Raw genomic sequence first — 22,298 nt, 5'->3', positions numbered from 1 at the left:
TTTCTCCTTTGAAATGAAAACTGATTCAATGTCAGAGTCCTACAATGAAGGCTGGATTTTAGGAGAAAAAACTGAAGTGGTATATCTGCCTGCTCAAAATCAAAGACAAAAGCATGCTCAGAGATTTCAAGAGATTCTTAAAGGGAGCTGTCAGAACTGCATTTATTTTTAGCTTTGGATTTGGAATTTTGTTAGAATTTTCTCTTAAAACTGAGGTCTAGATCCAGAGCTATTTTGAGATAGGATATGGTGTGTGAGGATTTATTTTTGATCCAGTCCAAATATTTTCCTGAGTATTTTGTAATTTTTAATGTTCTTGTAAAGACTAAGCCCTAAATGGTTTGCTCCTTGAGGATTGGTAACATGATAATGATTGATAACTTCATACCAGTTTGGCAGCCTTTGTCAGTTGTGGTTCTTGGGAAGTGAGAGCCCACCTGACAGTAAAGTGAAAATTCCAGATTATAACTGCAAACTAGATTTATTCTTACTAAGCAATTTGCTCGAGGAAAGCTTTGCTTATTTTAGAAGTAAAATATTAGTTATTAGATATTATATTATAATACTGTAGGTTGTCATAAATCAGAGAAGGTAAATTCTTTTCTGCCTCACAGACTGATTTTAGCCTAGAAGTAACTTACTGTTTTCTCTACAGGAGGAAAAGAACTGTGGATCAAGTTCTCAGATGCACTCTAACTTTAAATATTAAAAGTCTGGTACATAAAATACAGTATGCACATAGAATCTTCGTTGCCAGACACTTGGCCTTCTATTAGATCTGAAATGGAAATTCTGCTGTGTTTGAGCTGTTAAAACACACTACTTGGTGTGAAACTGCTGAAATGTGTGGAAATTGAAATCTCCTTTCTCTCTATTTTCAGATATCTGCTTATGAGGATTCAGTTGCTGCTCATCTTGCAAAAATTCTCAATTCTGATCAGCATTCTGTTGTCATATCATCTGCCAAGTGAGTCAATCAGTTTTATGTACAATATGGGGGATAAATTCCCTATGTAACATCATCACTGTAATAGCATTCGGTCTAAGCCTGATTTTCTTAGGCATGGCCAACTGGCTTGGCTTAATATATCTTGATTTATATCTTTTAGAGTAGATGTTCTTTTCTGCAAAATTTTTAGATGGTACAGTTGTAATGGATGGCTTAATACTAAATAAAAAAAAAAAAATCACACAATATCTATATAAAATGATGTTAAGTCATTCGAAATCAGCACATGGCCTAAATATGAAACTTACTGTTACTATTGCAAAGATGTGATCTGCTTCACAGTGCATTTCTTCTGGCTATTTTTTGTAATGCATATGTTTAGAGGACAAAATTTCACCAGTATGAAGTAGAACTTTAGCTTAGGTAGCTTTGTTGTAGCCCTGTCTATATCAGTTCAATCAATACTGATCTACGACATTAATGGGATTTTTTTCCCTGAACTGAAACATTTTGAAATGAGAGAAATTTGGGAAATCATGGAAATCATCTGAAACCAGAACTGTCTGTGTATACCTTCTCTATGAAAAAAAAAAATCTTAAGTTTTGCAATATGCAAAAGACCAGTCATAGAATCTTTAAAAATACAGCTGAATATCACTACATCTTTTTTTTTTTTTCTTGTACAAGCAAGTTAACAAAATTTCATTTTTAAACCATACATAACACATGTAGAAGATTAAACTGCAGGATATTATTAACTCCAGATTCTAAATTGGTTCTGTACCTTGTTAAATCTGTTTAATTGCTGTCAGAAAAATGTCAACCAAATGAACAGTACTAAACAATTATCCTCACCTCATTAGTAAGTTTGCTGTCTGTCTGCAGTGCAGGTAACAAGAACCAAGTCTTCTTCTGATTTACCCAGTGAAAATTAATTCCAGCCATAGTAGTTTGCACAGATAAGCTTCAGGGTCGGTTGAAAAGCATGAGCTGTACAATGGGATGTGTGTGGCCAAATGCTTTCATATAAGAAGTGCTCCCTTAAAGTCAGTAGATTTTCTCCATGGTTTTTAAGCTCCAACTTTGCATGGGAATTTGCATGACTGTGTTTGAAGTTACCAAAATGAATGCAAGTTTGCTAAGTCCTCTTGTAGGGAAGGTGTACAAGCAAGGGAGTGGATAAAATCAGGCAAAATAAACAATAAATAAATCATGTTTATTTCAGATAAGATATAGAATGTGTGCCAAGGCTTAAATGAAGGAGTTTTTGTTTTAAAACTTATCACTTCAATTTGGGAAGCTATGGGAAAGTGTCATCTGATTTGCAAGTATGATCACAGAGTTCAGTTTCCAATAAGAATGATTTATAGCAGTGTACATATAAATAAATTGCCATAAGAATTTAATATTCAAAACATATCTACTTTATTTCATTTGATTTCTTCCCTCTCCTTTTTTTATCTGAAGAATATTATGTGAAACTGTAAAGGACTTTGTTGCCAAAATAGGGAAGACTTACGAAAAACCAATGGAAAATGCAGAGGAAGCCGATGCCATGGCCATTAAAGTAAGATTATGACTACGTTCAGGTTTAAAGCTGTTGGGTTCTTAAAGTTTATAGCTCATGGATGTTTAATTTTCACATTGCTCTAGAATGCCCAGCTTGGCTTTAATTTTAACCAGTGACTTCCAAATTCTTCTCTTCTTATTGCATAGAGTAAATTATTTCCAACAATCTCTTTCAACTGTTCACACTTTCTTTCTTCATAAAGGATAAAGTTCATGGTAGCATACATAGAGATAAAAGGATTTTTTTTTTTTTTGCATTAGTTATACTTCTAGGGATTAAGTTAGCTACAGGAAAACAGTGGGATAATGAAAAGTATGCTGTGAGAATGAAGAGGAGACAGACCACAATGTTAAAAATAGTGGTTTAAGCTGCAAAATACAGAGATCATGTTGCAAAAACATTGGGAAAGAAAACAACAGAAGGATTTGGTATGAGACACACAATTTACATGAGCTAAAAAGAAAAGAAGGAAACAAAATCCTTGGCAATCCCAGAGTCAGAAAATGTACTTGCTAAGTGGCAATTTGTGGTTCATGTTTCTATCTGATGCACATTTTGGAAAATTAGTTTTTCTTTTTGACTGTTCCAAGGCCAGTGAGTGTTTTCTTTCTCTTGGGCACTGAAAATCCTTTCTTTTCCTGTGTACCTAGAGAGAATAATTACTTAGTGTTGGAGAGAGGAATTTGACAGCATCAAATTCTGGCTTGAGCCACTTGCTCTGTGACAGCTCACTTGCTTAAATATACAGGTGTATTGCAAAAGAACCCCATGTGTCTCAGTCTAACAGCTGATAGATACCTCTCAAAACTGGGGTGCTGAACACCCATGCATGGACAAACCTCTGGTGGTTTTCCGTGCTGCAAGTCATTGGGAGAGGGGTAGGATATAATCTGTGCAGTTATGGGGCAGGCTGAGTTTAGCATGGGAGTGTTTTTTGAATGTAAGTGGGGGGTTTGTGTTATAATTGTTCGAGTCTGGTTGAATGTCACAGGGTCTGCAAAAAGCCCATGCAGACCTACTCATAATCAGATATTCTGAAACATTGAACCTCGGTTTGGATTTTACATAAGGAATTACGTAGACCACTAAAAACCTACAGTTTCAAATAAAATCTGGTACCCTATTTCCTAAAAATATTCACATTTTCACTGTTGAATTTTTTTTTTTTAATGTGTGTGTGTCTTTTCCACTTTGTCTTAGTGCTCAGAGTTAAATGAAAAGCTGGATTTACTGCTCCAGGCTCTTCACACAGAAGCCCAGGCTGCTCCCATTCTCCCAGGCATTGCTCCCCCCATTGTAGAGGAAGAACCAGAAGAGTTCTCAAGTGAAGAATCCTTGTCTGAAAGTAAAGAGCAATTAGCAGAGTGTGTCTCAAAGTCTTCCCAGAAGCTCTTCAAACCAAGGGAACAGCTGATGCTCCGAGCAAACAGCTTGAAGAAGGCTGTGAGGCAGATCATTGAACAAGCAGAAAAAGGTGCACATCAGCAACATTTTGATCCAGACTGGTAGAACAGGATAGTATAATGATGTTTGTTTGTCTAATTGGAATAAGTTTTCATTATAAAATTTGATTTTTATATTCTTGCAAAGATAAAATTATGTGTTTATTACAAGCTGCAAGGGAAAGAATTGCAGCTTGTTCGAATGTTGATGACTCTGCAAGTGTGAGTACTTATGTATGTATGTGTGTGCACACGTAATGTATGTATGTGTATAGAGTGCATTTCTTTTTACTATTAGCCTCCACAAAATGAAGATGTCTGACAGCATATCTTTATCAAATGGTAAAGAATTGACTGACTCTCACTGAATTGATACTAGAACTCTATGGTTGATGTTTCAAAACTAAAAGCTACGAAATAAAGTGCTTATTTTGATATATCCAATTTTTCTTTAGAATCCTTGAAACTTTGCCTTTTCTCTTAATAACAGTTGTGGATGAGCAGAATGCTCATAGTGAAGAGCAAGTGAACCAGTCTCCAGTAGAATACAGCAAAGAATTGGATGAATCCAAAGAAGAAGAAAAAGAGGAAGATACAAAGGAACTTGAGTCTCCATCAAGTGAGTAAATTAGGAATAAAATAGAAATATTCCATCTCCTTGTAGTTGTGTTTGGAGCATAATTGGTTCCATAATTAAAAAATACTAGCATCCTGTTTGACTGAAAAGTACTCATATACTTCTTATAGATTTGAATAAATAAAAGTTAAGGGAAAAATCAGAGAAATAATCGATGAAGAGTCTTTTGGAATGTGATTACAAAGCTGAGAAGGCACTTGTTGGGGAGAGAAGTGTCTGAATTTAATCCAGTTTTTTTGCACTCACCTTTCTACATGAACCTGAGCAAAGACTAGAGCCTAGGTGATGGTGGCAATAGCATGTCTCAGTTGTAGACTGACATTCTCAAGCTGCATGGAAATTTTAGGATAGCTGTTTCTTAGCAGTGGAAATTTCAGTCTTTTCCACATTATTAAAATGGACAGTAATGCACTGTTGGTGAGGTCACAAGATGATCTGTGAGTCATAGAGAAACAGCGGTAGCTGGTAGGCAGGAAAGCCCGTCCTCTAGATACTTGGTGAACAGGTACTTGGTGGACAACTTCTTGGGGCAAAATGAGAAAAGCATTTTGGGATTTGCATCTCCTTTTTTCACCCTAACCCACACTGACATCCTCAAAAAGTTATCTTCATAAGGCTCTGCTCTGAATCTGGTGCCTGTGTCTGTATCTCCTACTTTGGAAATAAGACAGGCTGTTGGGGCTTCTGTTGACCCAGGATCTCATGTTTTCTCCAGGACCAACATCAGGCTTTCTCCAGGGACTGTCTCTTCACTGATCCTTTTTATTTTCTCTTGGTTATAGGAATCAATACGTGTTGGTTGTCCCTTTTCAATAGTAGCTCATAGAGGATGCTGGCCCTACAGATGACCCAATCCTACTGCCATAACTTTATAATAAAGATATACAGGTCTAGAAATTTATTGAGCTCCATGTTTCTGAATGGTATAATTTCTGCATCTAATGGGGAGCTGTATTATTCTTACCTGTGTGGAATAGAGTGCATATTAATGCTGTCATTGCACGATAGATTTTCAGGAACAAAGCATGAAACATGAATTCAATTATCTGCACTGAAACATCAGTTTTACTCATTAGAGCTCTGTTGTTTTTATCAGAGCATCCACAGCAAAAGTTTATCTTTATTGCAGTTATTCCCATGAGTCTCATCTGTCAAATAAAGAGCATCTGCTCTGCTGATTTTCCTATTTAATTCATCTGCCTTGTTCACAAGTAGAGAAAGAACAGACTGTGTGAACAGTGTTGTGAATTTTTCAGTAGTATTATGAAAAATGAGTGTTAATTTTGTTCTGAGTATTGTATTTTACCCTCCAAGGATCTTCCTGGTCATTTGAGGAAGAAAATGTTTTTCCATATGTTAATACCTTAATCTAAATATTTAATGACTCTTGTTAGATACCACTTGCTGTTTTTTTTTTTTTGGTTTTTTTTTTTTTTTTTTTTTTTTTACATTATTACAGTGTTTTTGTCATGCGTAGATACCAACCAATGTGTTGTACTGCTACCATGCAATGTTGTAGCATTTTTTGATAACTGCTATGGCTGTTATGCAGGTGTTAAAGTCAGAAGGAGCTGTTAGTCCATTTGGTCAGTCCTTTCATATAAAACAATCTAGAAAAATTCACCCACTATTCTTTGTCCTGTGCATAATAATTTCTGTTTGACTTCAGCAAGTCATCCAAAAAGGTGTCTAATCTTACTCTGGGGATGCAAGAAAGTGAAGAATTTGCCATTCAATTTACAGTTCTGTGTTAGATTATCATCACTTAAAAAAACCCTTTGAACAGGCAAATCCTGGCCTGAAGTAATGTGAACACAATGTCCAAACCCTTGTTATAGTTTTCCTTCTGTCTCTAGATTTTTCCACTCAAAATTTTCTTTTTAGAAGTGTCTTCATACAGTACACCCATGTTACTCTCAAGCTAAGTTATGATTGACATGACCTGATTTGTCCCACTCCTGCCACTGAAAAGGATGCAGTCTATCCTTCCCACCACATTCCTGGTGCTGTTTCCCTGCTGTTGTCCTGGTGCTAGTCCTAGTAATTCTATTTTTGCTGGATTAGTTTTGATGTTTTGAGAGGAAAAATCAGATTATCTTGAAATAATTTCTTTCTTTTTTGTTGTTGTTGTTCTGAGCTTCTTCAAATGGTCAAGTTTGAATTTGTCCTAAGATGAAGTAGTTTTAACATGTGAGATAATTTGGAGCAGAGATAGCCAAGAAGTGTCTGTCTGTGACCATCTGTTGTGTGAGTGTTTTCTGCATGCACATGGAAATGCTATAACAAAGCATTTGGTAATACCCAAACTTTTTCTTTGGAGCACCGGTTTCTGGGTATGTCTGATGGGGCTGAATTGCACAAGGATTAAATTCTTCAGGCTGAAGCAGGCACTGGCATATTCTCTCAGTCTGCACGAAATAAGTGCTGCCAGGAAAGTAGATTACAGCACCCGAGGTCAGCCCTCTGCAAAGCTGATCCTTCTACATCACCTCCAGAGGCAGCCAAAGGATAACTGGCCTCACTGAGCCACCAGTTACCCTTCATGAATATCTTCTCTTTCCCCTTGATTTTCTTCCCTTTCCTTTTCCTGAGCCTTTGTCAATAACAGTTATATCAGCTACTAAATATTGATATCTGTCATGGTTTCACTGATCAGTCTTCTGGAGAATTTTAATAATAGGTTAATTATTAGGGAAATTGCTGGTTGGTTTGTTTTCTGAGGTTTTTCTGTGAAAAAAGATGATGGAAAACTGATGCCCCTCACAATGTCTCTTATGCAGAAGACAAAGATGAACATGGCTTTTTCCCTCCCCTTGCAGTTTTCAGTTTGGCTGTAAATAAAGATGCCAGAGTGTTCTCTGATTTTTTCAGAATCTGATGCAGGCATGGCCCCATTTTAGCTGCTTGAAGAAAATAGTATAGGTGTTGATGAGATAGACATTCTAACCTAAAGGCCATGGAACCACCCATATTAAAATTGTTATAAATGATAATATACTCTGTAATATGTGGATATTTACAAGTAAACATAGATGAAATTTTAGTTTAATTATTTCAGTAATATGTTTATCAGAGGCTTACTGCATTGTTAAATATGGTTGCATTTTAAGGTGGATATAATGCATTTTATGAACACATTTACATTTAATACATATAATGCTTTTGCTGGTAGCTTGAAGTATAAGTTGGGAACTTGTCATGTTGAGTGCCATGCACACTTGCTCACTTTAATTTGTGTTTGTCACTTGATTTGTTTCTGAGTTTTCTTACTGTATTTAGAAAAAAAAACTGTGGTATGAGGAAGAAGGACTTTTGTCATGGAGTGGTAGCAGGTTAAATTAATGCTTTTGATGTATTTTCAGGGCTGTAAAAACTATGTATTGGTAATGTCATAACAGGTCTAATTAGTGTTCTTACTTCTGTTTTTCCTGCACAGCTAAAACTGCACCAAGGTCTCCTGATAGACGTACAAGCCGAGGTATCCATTCTCAGACCGGTTCTTTCTCTGCTCCAGCTTTGGCAGCAAGCAAGGAAAACCTCCCAGTACTTAACACGAGGATTATCTGCCCAGGTAATTATGATTTTGAAATCCGCTGTTCCTACCCTACTTTAATACCGTCTTCCAATCTCCTGCTTGCTGTCAAATACTGATTTTTATTTCATGCCCTGAATTTGTTTGAACTGACATACACATCTTTGTGTTGTATTGTATAGGAGGAAATGCATAATAATGTAGAATATTTCTGATTGTTTGGCACAACACCAGTAGGAGCAGAAATGTTGCATTTGATTCTGGAGAGTGAAAAGCAAAATTGAGGATCATAGAATTGAGGAGTGGTTTGGGTTGGAAGAGACCTCTAAAGATGATCTAGTACAGCCCTCTGTCATGGGCATTGACATCTTTCACTAGATCAGGTTGCTCAGAAAAGCATTCAGCCTGACCTTGGACACTTCCAGTGGTGGGGTTTGTACAGCTTCTCTGGGCAACCCCTGCCCATGCCTCACTACCCTCATCCCAAACATTTTCCCCCTTTTGTCTGATCTAAACCTACCCTATTTGAGTTTAAAACCACTGCCCTTTCTTCTGTCACTGCAGGTCCTGATGAAGAGTCTCTCAGTCTTTCTTATAAGCCTGCTCTATATTTTACAAGGGCATAGCAAATTTTCCCTGGAGCCTTCTCTTCTCCGGGCTGAACAACCTCGGCTCTCTCAGCCTGTCTCCACAGGAGAGGTGCTCCAGCCCCCTGATCATCTTTAGGGCCCTCTGTGGACTTGTTCCAGCAGGTCCATGTTCTTCTTATGTCACGGAGCCCAGAGCTGGATGCAGTGTTCCAGCTGGGGTCTCACCAGAGCAGAGCAGAGCAAAGCACAGCAGAGCAGAGGGGCAGAATCCCCTCCCTCACCCTGCTGACCATACTGCTTTGGATGCAGCCCAGGACACATTTGGCTTTCTGGGCCACAAGCTCACATTGCCAGGTCATACCCAATTTTTCATTCACCCCCAAATCCTTCTATTGTTTATCCTAATCAATGGATTAGGATGAAGATGCTGAGGGACAAAGCTATTTAAAGTTCAACCCTCTGAGTAAGAATTGTCTGTGGATATATCTCTGGAAGTGGAAAACTGAAACCACACAAAGCTGCTCTGTAAAACAGTTGAAAAAAAAAATCTGTTCTTACCCAAATGCAATTGAAAGATGAAAAAATATCTGTTCTGCTCCAAATGCAGTTAATACTAGAGAGCACTAGTAAAACTCTGTTTTAAATAACTTTATTAGTATAGCTAAAACACGGTAGAACCAAACTTATGTTTTTTCTTTAGGCAAGTTTAAGTGAAAGCTGTTAGTATTTTGCTTTGTTTACGTGCATTACAGAGCATTTTGTAGAGTGAAGTTGATATTAGTTAAGGCAGGCATGTTGAGGCTGTGATCCTTCCACAAATTAAGTTAAACTACGGCTCTGCCAGTTGTAAAAATGGTAAGAATATTCCTTATGTATGCTTCCAAAGGATAGGACAAAAGAAAAATCATGGGCAGTTAGGAGATGAAGATAAAACTGAATGAAAACCTCTAGCAGTCTTCTTGGATATTAGGTCACCCATTTGGTTACTATACCAGCCAGTGAGTGTTGGCCTGAAACCCTAAATTTTCTTTGCTTTTTTTCTTTCTCAATGATGATACCGGAATCGAGCCACCACAACTTTGCATAGCTGCCTTTCTGCTTAAGGGAGCCAGACACCTGAAAAGATAACAAACTTTGGTAAAAATTGAGATAGAGTCACAATCTTTCCTTGTACAGATTTAATGAATTTTGTTTCCCAGTATGTGGCTTATACTATATGTTTGTCTATTTATCAAATACAAATTTTTTTTTATTATTTTCTTTCTGTTTTGTTTTCTTTTGTTTTGTTCTTTTTTTCTTTTTTTTAATCAGGTTTAAGGGCTGGTCTAGCTGCTTCCATTGCAGGAAGTTCAATTATTAGCAAAATGTTGCTAGCAAACATCGATCCATTTGGTGCTACGCCGTTTATTGACCCGGATCCAGATTCCTTGTAAGAAATATTTTTTTTCCTAAATATACTGTTTTGCTTTCCTTAAGGGCATCCTTCTTACGTTTTTGTAGTCTCTTATTTTTTTGCATTATGGAGTTCTTGTTTGCCATTGAGGCAGTAGACCTCAATATCTGAAAACAAGATGGATTGTGCTGGTTGATTTATGAGCAGTGCAAAATTTTTGCAGCAGCTGAAAATAATGGGAGACATTTGCTCACTTTTCCCTTGCACACTTGGAGGAGGACAGTAGTCTTTCCGAGCTGGGTTTTTCAGAGTTTACTCAGGAAGATTCAGAGGAAAGATCTCTTGAAGTATCTTAGTTCAAATTCTGTTCTGTGACCAGTCACAGTGTTGGTCAAAGATGTTTGCATGTCCAGGTGTTGTACAAATGTACACCTGATTTTCTTTCTTCCTCCAACAGGGAGGGATATTCAGAAAAATGTGTCATGAACAACTACTTTGGAATTGGGTTAGATGCAAAAATTTCACTAGAATTTAATAACAAGCGAGAAGAGCACCCTGAAAAATGCAGGTAATACAATTACTCTCTCAGTAACAGAGCCAAGATGTTTCCATTCTTTTCTTCTCCTTACCCCTTTATACAAATTTCTTATTTTTTTTTTCTACAAATACAAGACACAATATGTCAATATGTGAATCTTGTTTTGCCTGTTTTCAGAAGTCGGACGAAAAACATGATGTGGTATGGAGTTCTTGGCACAAAAGAGCTGTTGCAGAGAACTTACAAGAACTTAGAACAAAAAGTTCAACTTGAGGTAAATTTTATTTATGGAGAGAGTTGCTGGCACAATGTGTAGTGGAGAATTAGTGCTTATTTTTAAAACCTGTTATCGTTCTTAAGTCAACCCAAGCTGACCTCAAAGGCTCTGTGTGAATATGTGCTATGTAAAACTTGGTTCTCAAAGTCATGGTTTTGAGTAAATTGTCAGTACTTTAAGATCACAATATACCCAGTATTATGTTTCTTGTAATTACTGGGTTGAAAAAAGATAACAAATTGTGTAGGTAGGATATATTTCGTAATGTTCACTGTATCCAAAGACAGACCAGGTTTTAAAGGCAACCACAGAAATGACTATAAAATAAAGAGAAAAAAAGAGATAAGGAGTCTTAATCCTTCAGGTTCACTTTAAAGTTTCTGAAAGCTACACAAATAGGAAGAGCACATAAATAGTAACAAATTTCTGACAAAAGAGAGGAGATACTGAATATGCATTGCAAGAAGCCCAGCTACACCAGTAGAGATTTTCTCTAGTAGTCACACAAAAAAAGCAAGATACTATTAAAGCAACAACAAGTTCCATTCTAAACACAGTTATTTTTTGGCTTTTAAGTTCTAACATAAAATCTAAGTCTTCCACATGGCAACTTAAAGGAGATATAAATGATTCCCAAATGCAGAAAAAGATTACAGGATGGTTGCTGTTCTTCTCACCCAAAGAATATCTATGGTGGATTTTGACAGAGAACATATATAATTTCTCTTTTTATTTCATGTGACTGTTTCATATAGAAGTTTAAGATATTTATATGAGGGTAACTTTTTAAGTTGAAAGAATTATTTTAGGTTACTGGAGCTCTTTCTCACGCTGAGATTTAGAAGGATTTTGTCTGGTAGCAGCAGATTGCTGTTAGCTAAGGATTGAGTAATTATCAAGGAATTATGCAGTAGTTAGCAAATATAATGACAAGAGAGAATGTTATGTATACTGCAGATTGAATTCTAATTTAAGGATCTTTTGAATTGGATTCAGATAAGATTCAATCATACTGCTAGACCTTTCCATAATTATTTTTTTAATATTCCTGTAAGTAAGTCAGCAAGTAAAAATTTCACATTTACTGTTGTCTTGCTTAACATTGGATATATTATGCCTGTACATTCAGGCATTAGAGGCAGACTTCTACTGTAATACAAATGGCTGTGCAGCATCTATGAATATCACATCATATTTTGGATACTGTCACATCTTGATTAAAATTTTACATTCTGTCTTGCTGCTAAGATTAAATCACAAAAAGAGAGCACTAAGCAGATTCTGGAAATAATTTGCATCTCTTTCTCCTCCTGATAAAGATGTTACCGATTTTGTCCTTATTTCTTTAGATTTTCTTCTTCATTTGTATAATTTTAAGATCCTTCTGTGGACTGGTAGTTTCCAGTCATCTAGCAATCTTCATTAAAGGCAGCTTGACCAGCAACTTCATGGTCCACAAAGTGACACCTGGGTCCAGCATTTAAACCCAGTGTTCCTAACTTGCGTCAATTCCGTGCCTGTGGCACTGCTGCAGAACTGCACTTTTGACTCCCAGTGGAATGGTTTGAGATCATTGGGCTCCCCCCTGCAGGCAGTTGTACTGCTCTAAGTCAAGAGTGATTTCACTGATGTCTGTAAATTTACTCTTGGCCAAAAGCGAGATTGATGTCATCCCATGATCGTGCTGAGCAGGACACGGAGTTGCTCATGTGTTTTGGGAGATAAAGCAGTAAGAAGGAAAGACTGAATGGTCGGATATAAGAGCAACCTCTTACCTGCAAAGTCAACAACTCCCATCTACAGCCAGGGTGACACCTGTGGGGTCGGTCCTAGATTTGTCTTTGCACTTTTGGGAGGAGAGTGAAGTTATTTTTACAGAAGTCAACAATACATGCAAACACTGACAGCTAACCACATGTTTGTGACTATGCCAGAAATATTCTTGGATATTCTTGACACAACCACCTCCCTCCACCCCTGGCTTAAATGGATTTGACTAAATAACAAGTTTGTTGGAATTTTGGGAATGCTGATATAGGATGGAAGACTAGTTACTGAATGTGTAAATTAATATTTTTGTAATGTCCTTGGCAATCTTACTGCGTGCACTCAGGGAGATTGGTTTTCTTGCTGCAAAAAGATTTTTAATCCTTGATGGACAGGCCATGGTCTAAGTGCATGAAGAATTTCGTAACAAGGGATGTGCAAATGTTTCTTTCAAGTCTCATGGAGCACCACTGCTGTAGATACTACAGCATATAGATCTACATATTTTTCACCTCTGCAAAAGTCAGTGCTAAGATTGGAAAGAAGAGGTTTGTTTTAGAGGTGCTTCATTGCATGGAGGGAGTAGTCTTGTGCCAGACCTCTTAATGACTCTGTCCTCTCCTACTAGCTCTGTTGAAGCTTCATGTGCTATAAATTACTCTTTACTGATTACTTTTATCGTATTATTCATGTACTGAAGGAGCTTTTATCCATTACAGTGTGATGGACAGTACATCCCCCTTCCAAGCCTGCAAGGCATAGCTGTGCTAAACATTCCCAGCTATGCTGGTGGGACTAATTTCTGGGGTGGAACCAAAGAAGATGATGTAAGTAGCATTAAAGAGACTTAACCTTCTGGGCAAAACCAGCAATAAATATAATGAACTGCTCTTCTCACTTGATTTTAATAGTAGTAGCATATAGTTTTGATAACAACTCTTATTTGAGGAGGCTGTTTCAGTTCAAACTGTGTTGTCTTGCTGGCTTTTTTACTGAAAGTATATTCCATGATTTTTTACTGTCTATTATCTTCTGTCATGTCCGTTCCAGCAAAATGTTCATAATAAAGCAGAAATTCAGAAAATGAAGACTTATGCATTTAGTGACTGACAATTTAGTGGAGGTAGTAAGCTGGTTTTTGAATATTATTTTCAATGAACCTTTAAAATACTTTAAGGTACCTTTTCCCCCTTCTTCCTCTCAACTTCTAAGAAACATTTCACCACATGGATCCCTACATGCCTTACTACATGGAACAGTGCTACTGCCGCTACCCGCTTCACTCATAGTGCACCAACTGTAATTACTAGCAGATTTTCCTAATCTGCATGTCCTGATTTAGTGTGTGATGTCTGAATCACCTAAAAATGTAGTTGCAAACTGGCTTGTGATTTTGATGTAGACAATCCAGGACTTCCTTTGCCAAAAAGTTTTAGGTTTCTTGTGAGTTGTTATCCTTCCATTTTTTAATACATGCATACAAACATACCTATATATAACATATGTAGCTTAATATATCTATTATATATAATTGCATGTTTTTATTATATAATACATGTATAATTGCAGATGTATATACATGTTTTATATCTCTGTATATACATGTGTGTGTTTTATATATGTGAGTGTATATAAATATCTACACACACACATATAAAAGTGAAAAAAGAAATTTAGACATGTTTTAGTGTCCTTTTCTTATTCTTGGTATATGTCAGGTGATGGAAATTCTGTTTATATTTGGCAGTGGCTATCTAAAGCTTTTATATATATTCCATGTTCATAGTCAGAACTTGAAAGCTGCTCTAACGTCTGCTCAGCCCTTGTTCAGGAGTTTATTATTCTCCCTGGACTGCTTCAGTGAGAGAGAAGATCTGTCCCAGCTTTCATACTGGTACACAGCAAATATGTGTGTCCTGGAGCAGTTTTACTGATATTATTAGTCTTCTAGTGAGCAGATGTGCCAGCAGAGCAACATGTTTGTTCTGGACAAAGTTAGGAGCACAATTCACTGCTTTAATGCAGTCTTGAATGACTCTTTATCAAGACGTGGTGGTGGTGGTCTGAAGTGCTGCTGGTTCTGCTTGTCTGGACAAATGAAAGATGTTACCTTGACAGCTCTGACTATTGCTGAAACATTATCCATGAGCCAAGCAGGCAATCTGCACTCTGACTGGCTTGAGCATGGCTTGTCAAGGCATGCTATTTTGGTGTCCAGAAGACAGGCTGGAAACATGACCTCCAACAGGAAAGGAGTCAATTTGTATGTTGATCCACAGAGACTGGTTTGCCTTTAAATTAAAAAAAAGAGAAAAAAGAGCTTGGTGTTCAGGACAGATATTACTGGTGGAAGGAGACAGCAGAAGACTGGGTTGAGTTTTTCCTGTCCTTTTGCTGAAATGGCAACACAAAATAAATGAAATTTTACAACTACTTTTTTTTGACACATGCCAGAACTAGCCCTGTAAATGTCAATTACTGGATCAAGAACTCTCCACACTTTTTCTCATGGAACAGCAGAATCACCATCTTGGTTCTTTTCAAGATGTTCATATATTCCTGTGGAAAATGGAAAAAATTCCATGGAAACTGGGGAAAAAAAAAAATCAGATGGAAAAACTGGGATATTCTCCAGTCTGGTCTTAGGTGTTACTGATGCAGTTTACTCTGCCTGAGATGCCAACTGAGGGAGTCCAAGTACTGCTCAGAGAGGGGATCTCTCTACCCATTACTGGAGTGATTTCGCCTGCTGATTTTTCTCCCTCATTGCTCCCTATTGCATGTCAAGATGAAATGGCCAAGCCTCAAGTGACCTTAGCATGGTATCACCCGTCAGACCCAGCTGAAGTCTAGCCTGAGGTCTGTCCAGTGACTGAATTCCCCAGCAGCACACCAGGTGGCGAGACTTCCTGCGCTTTGTGGGAGTGCGTGCAAATTCAGCACCTTAGCTGCACAGAAGGACATTTGTTCCATAAAGAAGTGATTTTCCTGTTTACAGTGGACAATTATACACAGCACAAACAAGATTGTCTTCAGTGTCAAAGCTGTGTTAAACAAAGCAGAGCATAGACTTGGATGTTGGTTTCCAGAGAATTCAGAATATAAACAGATAAGCACTTCTGAGAAGAAATGGAAAGCATTTATTTCTCTTGCCTTCAAGAACCTCTTAGATATTAAGTACATTAACCATGCAGAGACTTCAATTGGTCTTTCATCTTGCCTTGAAAAACATTTTTAATCTACATGCTGAAATATGCCATCCTTCCTATATAAGGATATGCCTTGTCATTCAGATATTTCAAATGGTATCAGCATTGCTGTTTTAAATGATATTTGCCTGTTGTCTGTGGTATCTTACTCCTATGACTTTGGAGAAACAGTGTAGTTACTCTACAGTAAAGAAGTTAGAGCATTTAAATGTTGAAAAGAAATCTGTAAATGAGTCTGTGTTTCACTGCAATCTAAGCACTGGATTTGCCATCAAAAATGGAATGCTTTCTTTTCCTCACAGATATTTGGAGCTCCATCGTTTGATGATAAAATCTTAGAAGTTGTTGCTGTATTTGGCAGCATGCAGATGGCAGTGTCCAGAGTCATCAAACTGCAGCACCACAGGATAGCCCAGGTTTGTTGCTTATTTGTAAGCATGCAGGCTGGTTGGCAGCAGTTTGGGATTCTGGCAAGTAGTGGGACTCTTGACCCCCCTATACATTAATAAAGCACTGACATTGTTTTGCTTTTAGTGGGTAAAAAATTGTCTTCAATGATGAATGAAGTATAGGAGAGCTTAATTCCTGAGACAGTTCTGGAGAGAAACCACAGCTCCTCATAATCAACAGATTACAGGTGGCCTGTCAGTCTCACCAGTATTTATTGCCCTGTAAAATAATGTGTTTGTTCTTTTCCAGTGTCGGTCAGTAAAGATCACCATACTTGGTGATGAAGGGGTTCCAGTGCAAGTCGATGGAGAGGCATGGATCCAGCCCCCGGGAGTTATTAAGATCATACATAAAAACAGAGCTCAGATGCTAACACGAGACAGAGTATGTTGCAGAAAGAGCTACCATTGCTAACATTGGTTTTTGTAATCATTTGTTTCAGTTATAATGTCAACAAAACAGTACTTATAAAAATGTTTTATTACTATTTATATAATTCATACAGTTACTTAAAGTGATATAATTTCTATAATGAGCCTGACAGAGAAATACTGTTTTGTGTAAGTGGCAAAGCTTTGTTAACTTTTATTTGTTTTATTAGTGCTATTCCTATATTCTTATCAATATACAGTAAGAATGATCAACATTTTATCTATTCCTCCCTCCCTCCCTCTCTCCCCTCCTAGTGATTTTTTCTTTTTCTCTTGGTTTATTATACCAGTCACATTCTAGAAATTTTAGCATAGTTGCAAAAATAGCAAAGTTCTATACTGTCCATTTTCCAGAATAGCTTTCTGCAGATTTCTCTCTCTGTCCTACCAATCCTCCCTCTCCCCCCTGAGCCAGTCTCAGACAGGAGAGACACAAGTACAGCCTAGTCACAAAGCCACTGGAGAGTTCAGGCTCTATGGATTATTCTGTGAAAGGTACAACTCCCCCTCAGTTCTCCATCTGCTAGCTGGATCCTGAATTTAGGGTGGAGTTAAGGTGGAATTTGAACTCTATTTTAGTAAATTTGGGTTTTTCTCCACCATTTTTAATGTTTGAATTTGGATCAGTGTTGAATTTCAATCTTGCTATCCACACAAAATGTTCTTGCATTAGAGAATCACAAAATTCTAGAATTATTTAGGTTGGAAAATCCATCTAAGATCATTGAATCCAACCATTATCACTGTCTTTGTGTTCTTATTGGTTTGGAAGACACATTTTGGAGATCATGGGGAGGAGACAGGGTATAAGCTTCTAGAAATTGCTTTCTATATTAAGTTTTAAAAACTTCAGGTATAAAATTATTGTTCAATCAGACAGTATTATTTATATGAAATTAAATCAAGCACTTGTGTATTTGTTAAATAAATTTAAATTAAAATAATAGCAACTAATATTTAAAATAAATTTTAAATTTATGTAAAATGTAAAATTAAAAATTTTAATGAGTAAGAATACTCCCAAGTGCTGTGAATTGAATGTGTAATTCATTTTGATTAGGCCTTTGAAAACACCCTAAAGTCTTGGGAGGACAAACAGAAGTATGATTCCTGCAAACCTGTCATTCGATCACCCTTGTACCCTCAGCAAGCTGTTGAGTTGGCTACAGAAGAAGAAGTTGCACAAATCCAGTTGTGCTCTCAAGCTGCAGAAGAACTTATTACCAGGTATAGTAAAATTAGTAAGTTGGATTGCCAACCTAAACACCAAGACTGAATTATTAGTCAAAATTCATACAGAGACTTAGAAGTGTACATTTTCCCTGCTTTTTGATTAAAGTTTTGTTGCCACTATAATTTATTTTATTTTTAAGGCTCAACTTCTTTTTGTGTCCTTTTCCTATGTATTTTTAAAAATTTTATTTATGTGGTTTTGTGTTAGTTTTTTTTTCTTGTACAAACCAACTTTCTGAAGTCGCAACAAAAATGGAAAACTGAAAAGCTTCTTTGCAAAAGTTGAAGCTTCTCTTTTTATGACAAAGCAAAAATATAATTGGGAATTATTGGAAAAACCCTTTAGAAGTCAATTCTAGAAGTCAGCAGGATGGACACTTCATTCAGTCGCTTCAGTCATATGGGCTGAGATAAAGAAAAGGTTTTTTTTTAAATCAGAACATTTTATAAAGCTGCTATTCATTTTATCATAACAACTGATTATCTTTAGCATAAAAATCACCAATAATATAAGAAAGGAAGTGTTATGTACTCTATTTATATAGACAAATAATTTAGTTTATCAATTACTCAAGGTGAAGTTTAGCCAAGACATCTTAAAAACTTTACTGTTCTAGAGATGGTCTGGAGGTTGTAGTTACAGCTGGATCTCCCATAATCTTAAATGATTGCAGACAATTTTCATGCCACATCTGAGGGATATGCCTTGTGAAATAGGTGTAAGGGTTTTTAAGATAATGTCAAGTAAGTTATAGCAATGTGCTAGAGTTTTTCTCTGTAGTTTACTTGAATTAATAGGACCAACATTTTTTTGGTCCCTTTTTTGGTATAGCATTAGTGTTCTAAGAAAAATAAATGTATCTTAGTATTTTGCAGCATCATAAATAATCTGTGTGATGGATATACTTTCTATGAGGCACTATACTGCTTGAAGAGATACCCGTGTTTCAATTTTTGTTATAAAGGACTACAATTTTCTAAGTGTTTTGTGAAACATGTTCTTGTGTATTTTCTCATCTGATGAAGTTGCGTACTCAAGAATTATTCTTTAAAGAAATTAAGAAATATTTTTCACCTTTTAACATGTTTTTTGTAGGATCTGCGAAGCAGCAAAAGTACATGGCCTCTTGGAGCAGGAGCTTGCTCATGCTGTTAATGCATGTTCACATGCATTAAATAAAGCCAACCCAAGGTTTCCTGAGGTAAAGAAGAACAGAGATTTATGTAAATAAGCTATAACATCTGCGTGCACAAGCCTGTGGCATGGGGGCTGTATTGTACTCCCTGTCCCCATTTGAAAACAAGTTGGATGAGAAGGCAGAAAATGCGGTTTCTGCATGCACCAGTTTCCACTCCACCTGGTACTGTGCAGGCATTTCTTCAGAGAGGGTGGGGGCATGACAAAGGCTGAACCAGATCTCTTACTGCATAAAGGTCAATTTCTGTGCATGCTTTCACAGAAATTTGCATGCTTAATTGCTATCCAAGTTCTATACAGAGAAGGCAAAGGGGCTGTGAGGGGAAATGAGTTCCTGGTTTCTCCCTTCACACTGGATAATTTGGGTGTTTTCAGGGATTGGACCCAGAAATGATTAATTAGGTAGGGGCTGTCCACATCTAACCTAAATTGACACATGTAAGTAAATATGTTAGTTGACCTTACTTCTTGAAGTATGGTTAGTTGCTTGCTTCTACTGAGGATAAGGGGAAAAATTGAAATCAATAGTCATTGTTAAATGAGACTCACAACTTTTCTGGCAGCCTTTGTCATATGTGGATTGATACGGTGGCTGATCACCTTCAGGATTGTATTAATGTCATACTAAATGAAGTGAAGGGAAAGACAGTAAATGGATACTACATTTTTTGGTTTCTATTCTCAGTGCTGAACAGGTTGTCAGTTTAGAGCTAAACTTAGGTATTTCTCCTAGGAGAAGGCACTTAAGATCTGTGCTGTACAGTGAAAGTACTTATTCTCACTCTGACTTGCATCACTTCAAAGAATGTTTATGCTTATTATTCCCCAGAGCCTTACCAGAAACACTGCCATGGAGATAGCTGTCAATGTGAAGGCCTTACACAACGAAACAGAATCTCTGCTAGTAGGAAGAGTTCCTTTGGTAAGGTCACAAAGCACATGGTTTTATTCCTTTATTCAGATCATCTGTGATTTGTTCTTTGCTGATTTTTGCAAATTGGTGCCAAAGTGAGGACACATTGCAAGAAGTTGATAGGAGAAGATTACACTGGATTTGTGGTTGGATCAGAATGAGTTTTGAAATCTTCCCCTAGGCTGGCATCCGTCTTGCCTCACTTCAGACAGCTAAGTCATTGCTTGGAGTCTTCTTGCTAATAGTCAGCTAATAGGAGAGAAATAAGTATCCTTGTGGGGTCGATTTACCCTCAACTGTCTTGGAGATTTATGTTAGAAAAAGATAATTTATCTTCTGGAGATGTAGCATTTAAGAGAACTTCTGGAGAACTATTATGTGTCCATCCTCAGAGTTTAGGGAGAGCCTGGGGTGAGAGCTGTTTTGACCCATACTATCAACTTCTACAGACCTAATCTGGGCAGTAAATATCACTCTTGTTCCAATTCCTGTTGGGAGTTATTTTACAATCTTTAACTGGTAAGTATTCAGTAAATCCCTAATGGTACTTGAAGACTTTGCATCTTCTTTCGCAAGTGTTTGTTTTTAAAATGTTGAAGACTTCTCACCAATTGTATCTGGATATATAATAAGAAAATAACTCTATCGACATTGTGAAGAGGAGAAAGATGTCAGGTTTTCTATGCTGGTCCACTTTTACATTAAGAAGATACTCAGTAGGAGCAGTTACATTTTCTTTAGATTTAAAAGCAGAATTATTACTAACTTGTTTTTTTAAGTGGTGTAATTAAAAATGGATATTAATAGGAATATTTTCATTTAGCTGATTAAGGATATAAAACTTACTGCAGGTTCAAATACCTTTTTAAACAAGTGATAAAAGGTATGAGTCTGTTTTAGAGTAACCAAAAGTAAATATAGTCTAAAGGCTAGCAATTGTTTAAGATAGACTATAGAAATAGTTGACTATAGAAATAGTCAAAGATTAGGTTCACATGTTTTATTTACATGTTTTTAAAAGGAAAGTTATTTCATTGGATGTTTTTTGTCCAAGAAAAGGGGAAAATATCTGCTGGTTTTTTTTCAAATTGCTATTGCTAATTCCATGTATTTCAGATTTAGAGGAGAATTTTTTAAAGAATTTAAATTGTTTTACAAATGTAATTAGAAGAAAACATTTAAGTCAGTGATGCCATAGTAGGACTGGTGAAATTTATCGAGACAGTTTGGAAATAACATGGAAACCTTCCCATTGAAACATTACCTTTTCTGCAGCAGGTTATGATCTCATTGTGTTGTTGAACTGGTTCCTTGTTCAGGCTCCAAAGCCTAATTTGATTCATTTTTCCGTTTCTGAATTTTTGCATGTTGTACTTCTGCTTCTCATTATGGTTGTGCAAATGTCTTCAAAAGGCTACATCAGGCCCTTTTTTTTAAATAAAAAAGCTGTTTGGAAGGCACCAGAGGTGTCCATTACACTCATTTGACATCATGCTCGCTTAGAACAGTATTTCAGAGTCACAATAACAAGGCACCCTGGTTTACCTTATTGCCATGTATTCTATAAATGCTGAAGTTGCCTGTATGTTGGTCCCTCATTCTATATTTATTAGAATCTCTATTTTATAGAGAGAGATGAAGTGTAAGATGTTGCTTGCTGCATCAGCCACTCCCATCATAAACGGTTCTCCTAAGGATCTTTCACCTCTGATGACAACAGACTTTCTTTCTTTCATATCTTCCTCTATTTTTTTGGCATCTTCACTTCTCCCCCATTCCTCTTTCCTGTGATCAAAGCCCTTGAGAGCAGCAAACTCATGTCTTTGGTGCTTATACTACTTGGTTTAACCCCAGCCAGCAACTAAACTAGGACACTTGGTTAGCTTCTTCTTTGGTTGCCATTTACTGGCTATTGAGTTTTGCTGTTAAAGCTCCTGAGGAAGAGAAATAAAGGTAAATAAACATAAAACAAATCTGTGGTTTCTTCCAGCTCCTGTAAGAAATATGATTAACAAAGTTCATACAACAGTAGGAGCATGAAATCACAAAAAAAAAAAAGGTGAAATACAATTTTTAGTAACAATTTTTACAAAAATAATTACAATTTTTAGAAATTATAGTAACATAGGATCACAGAATGATTTGAGGAGGATGTGACCTTAAAATATC

General features: G+C 36.7%; 1 protein-coding gene across 1 annotated transcript in view; it reads left to right on the top strand.

Moving 5' to 3' along the window:
* Positions 1–22,298, top strand: part of DGKH (diacylglycerol kinase eta) — a 161,275-nt gene that overhangs the window by 117,373 nt on the left and 21,604 nt on the right. Inside the window, exons 14-27 of the mRNA XM_066176230.1 lie at positions 882–967; positions 2,417–2,516; positions 3,720–3,993; positions 4,452–4,580; positions 8,035–8,169; positions 10,032–10,149; positions 10,571–10,681; positions 10,829–10,925; positions 13,415–13,522; positions 16,207–16,320; positions 16,604–16,738; positions 17,846–18,012; positions 19,115–19,220; positions 20,046–20,138. Of these exons, the coding sequence (XP_066032327.1) occupies positions 882–967; positions 2,417–2,516; positions 3,720–3,993; positions 4,452–4,580; positions 8,035–8,169; positions 10,032–10,149; positions 10,571–10,681; positions 10,829–10,925; positions 13,415–13,522; positions 16,207–16,320; positions 16,604–16,738; positions 17,846–18,012; positions 19,115–19,220; positions 20,046–20,138 (1,773 nt within the window). The remainder of the gene's footprint in view (positions 1–881; positions 968–2,416; positions 2,517–3,719; positions 3,994–4,451; positions 4,581–8,034; positions 8,170–10,031; positions 10,150–10,570; positions 10,682–10,828; positions 10,926–13,414; positions 13,523–16,206; positions 16,321–16,603; positions 16,739–17,845; positions 18,013–19,114; positions 19,221–20,045; positions 20,139–22,298) is intronic.

The sequence above is a fragment of the Chamaea fasciata genome, unplaced genomic scaffold, assembly GCF_029207755.1.
Source record: "Chamaea fasciata isolate MVZ Bird 193981 ecotype frontalis unplaced genomic scaffold, bChaFas1.0.hap1 SCAF_2, whole genome shotgun sequence".
Lineage (NCBI taxonomy): Eukaryota > Metazoa > Chordata > Aves > Passeriformes > Sylviidae > Chamaea > Chamaea fasciata.
The sequence above is the reverse complement of the archived record's forward strand: the minus strand, read 5'-3'. Positions and strand labels throughout refer to the sequence as shown.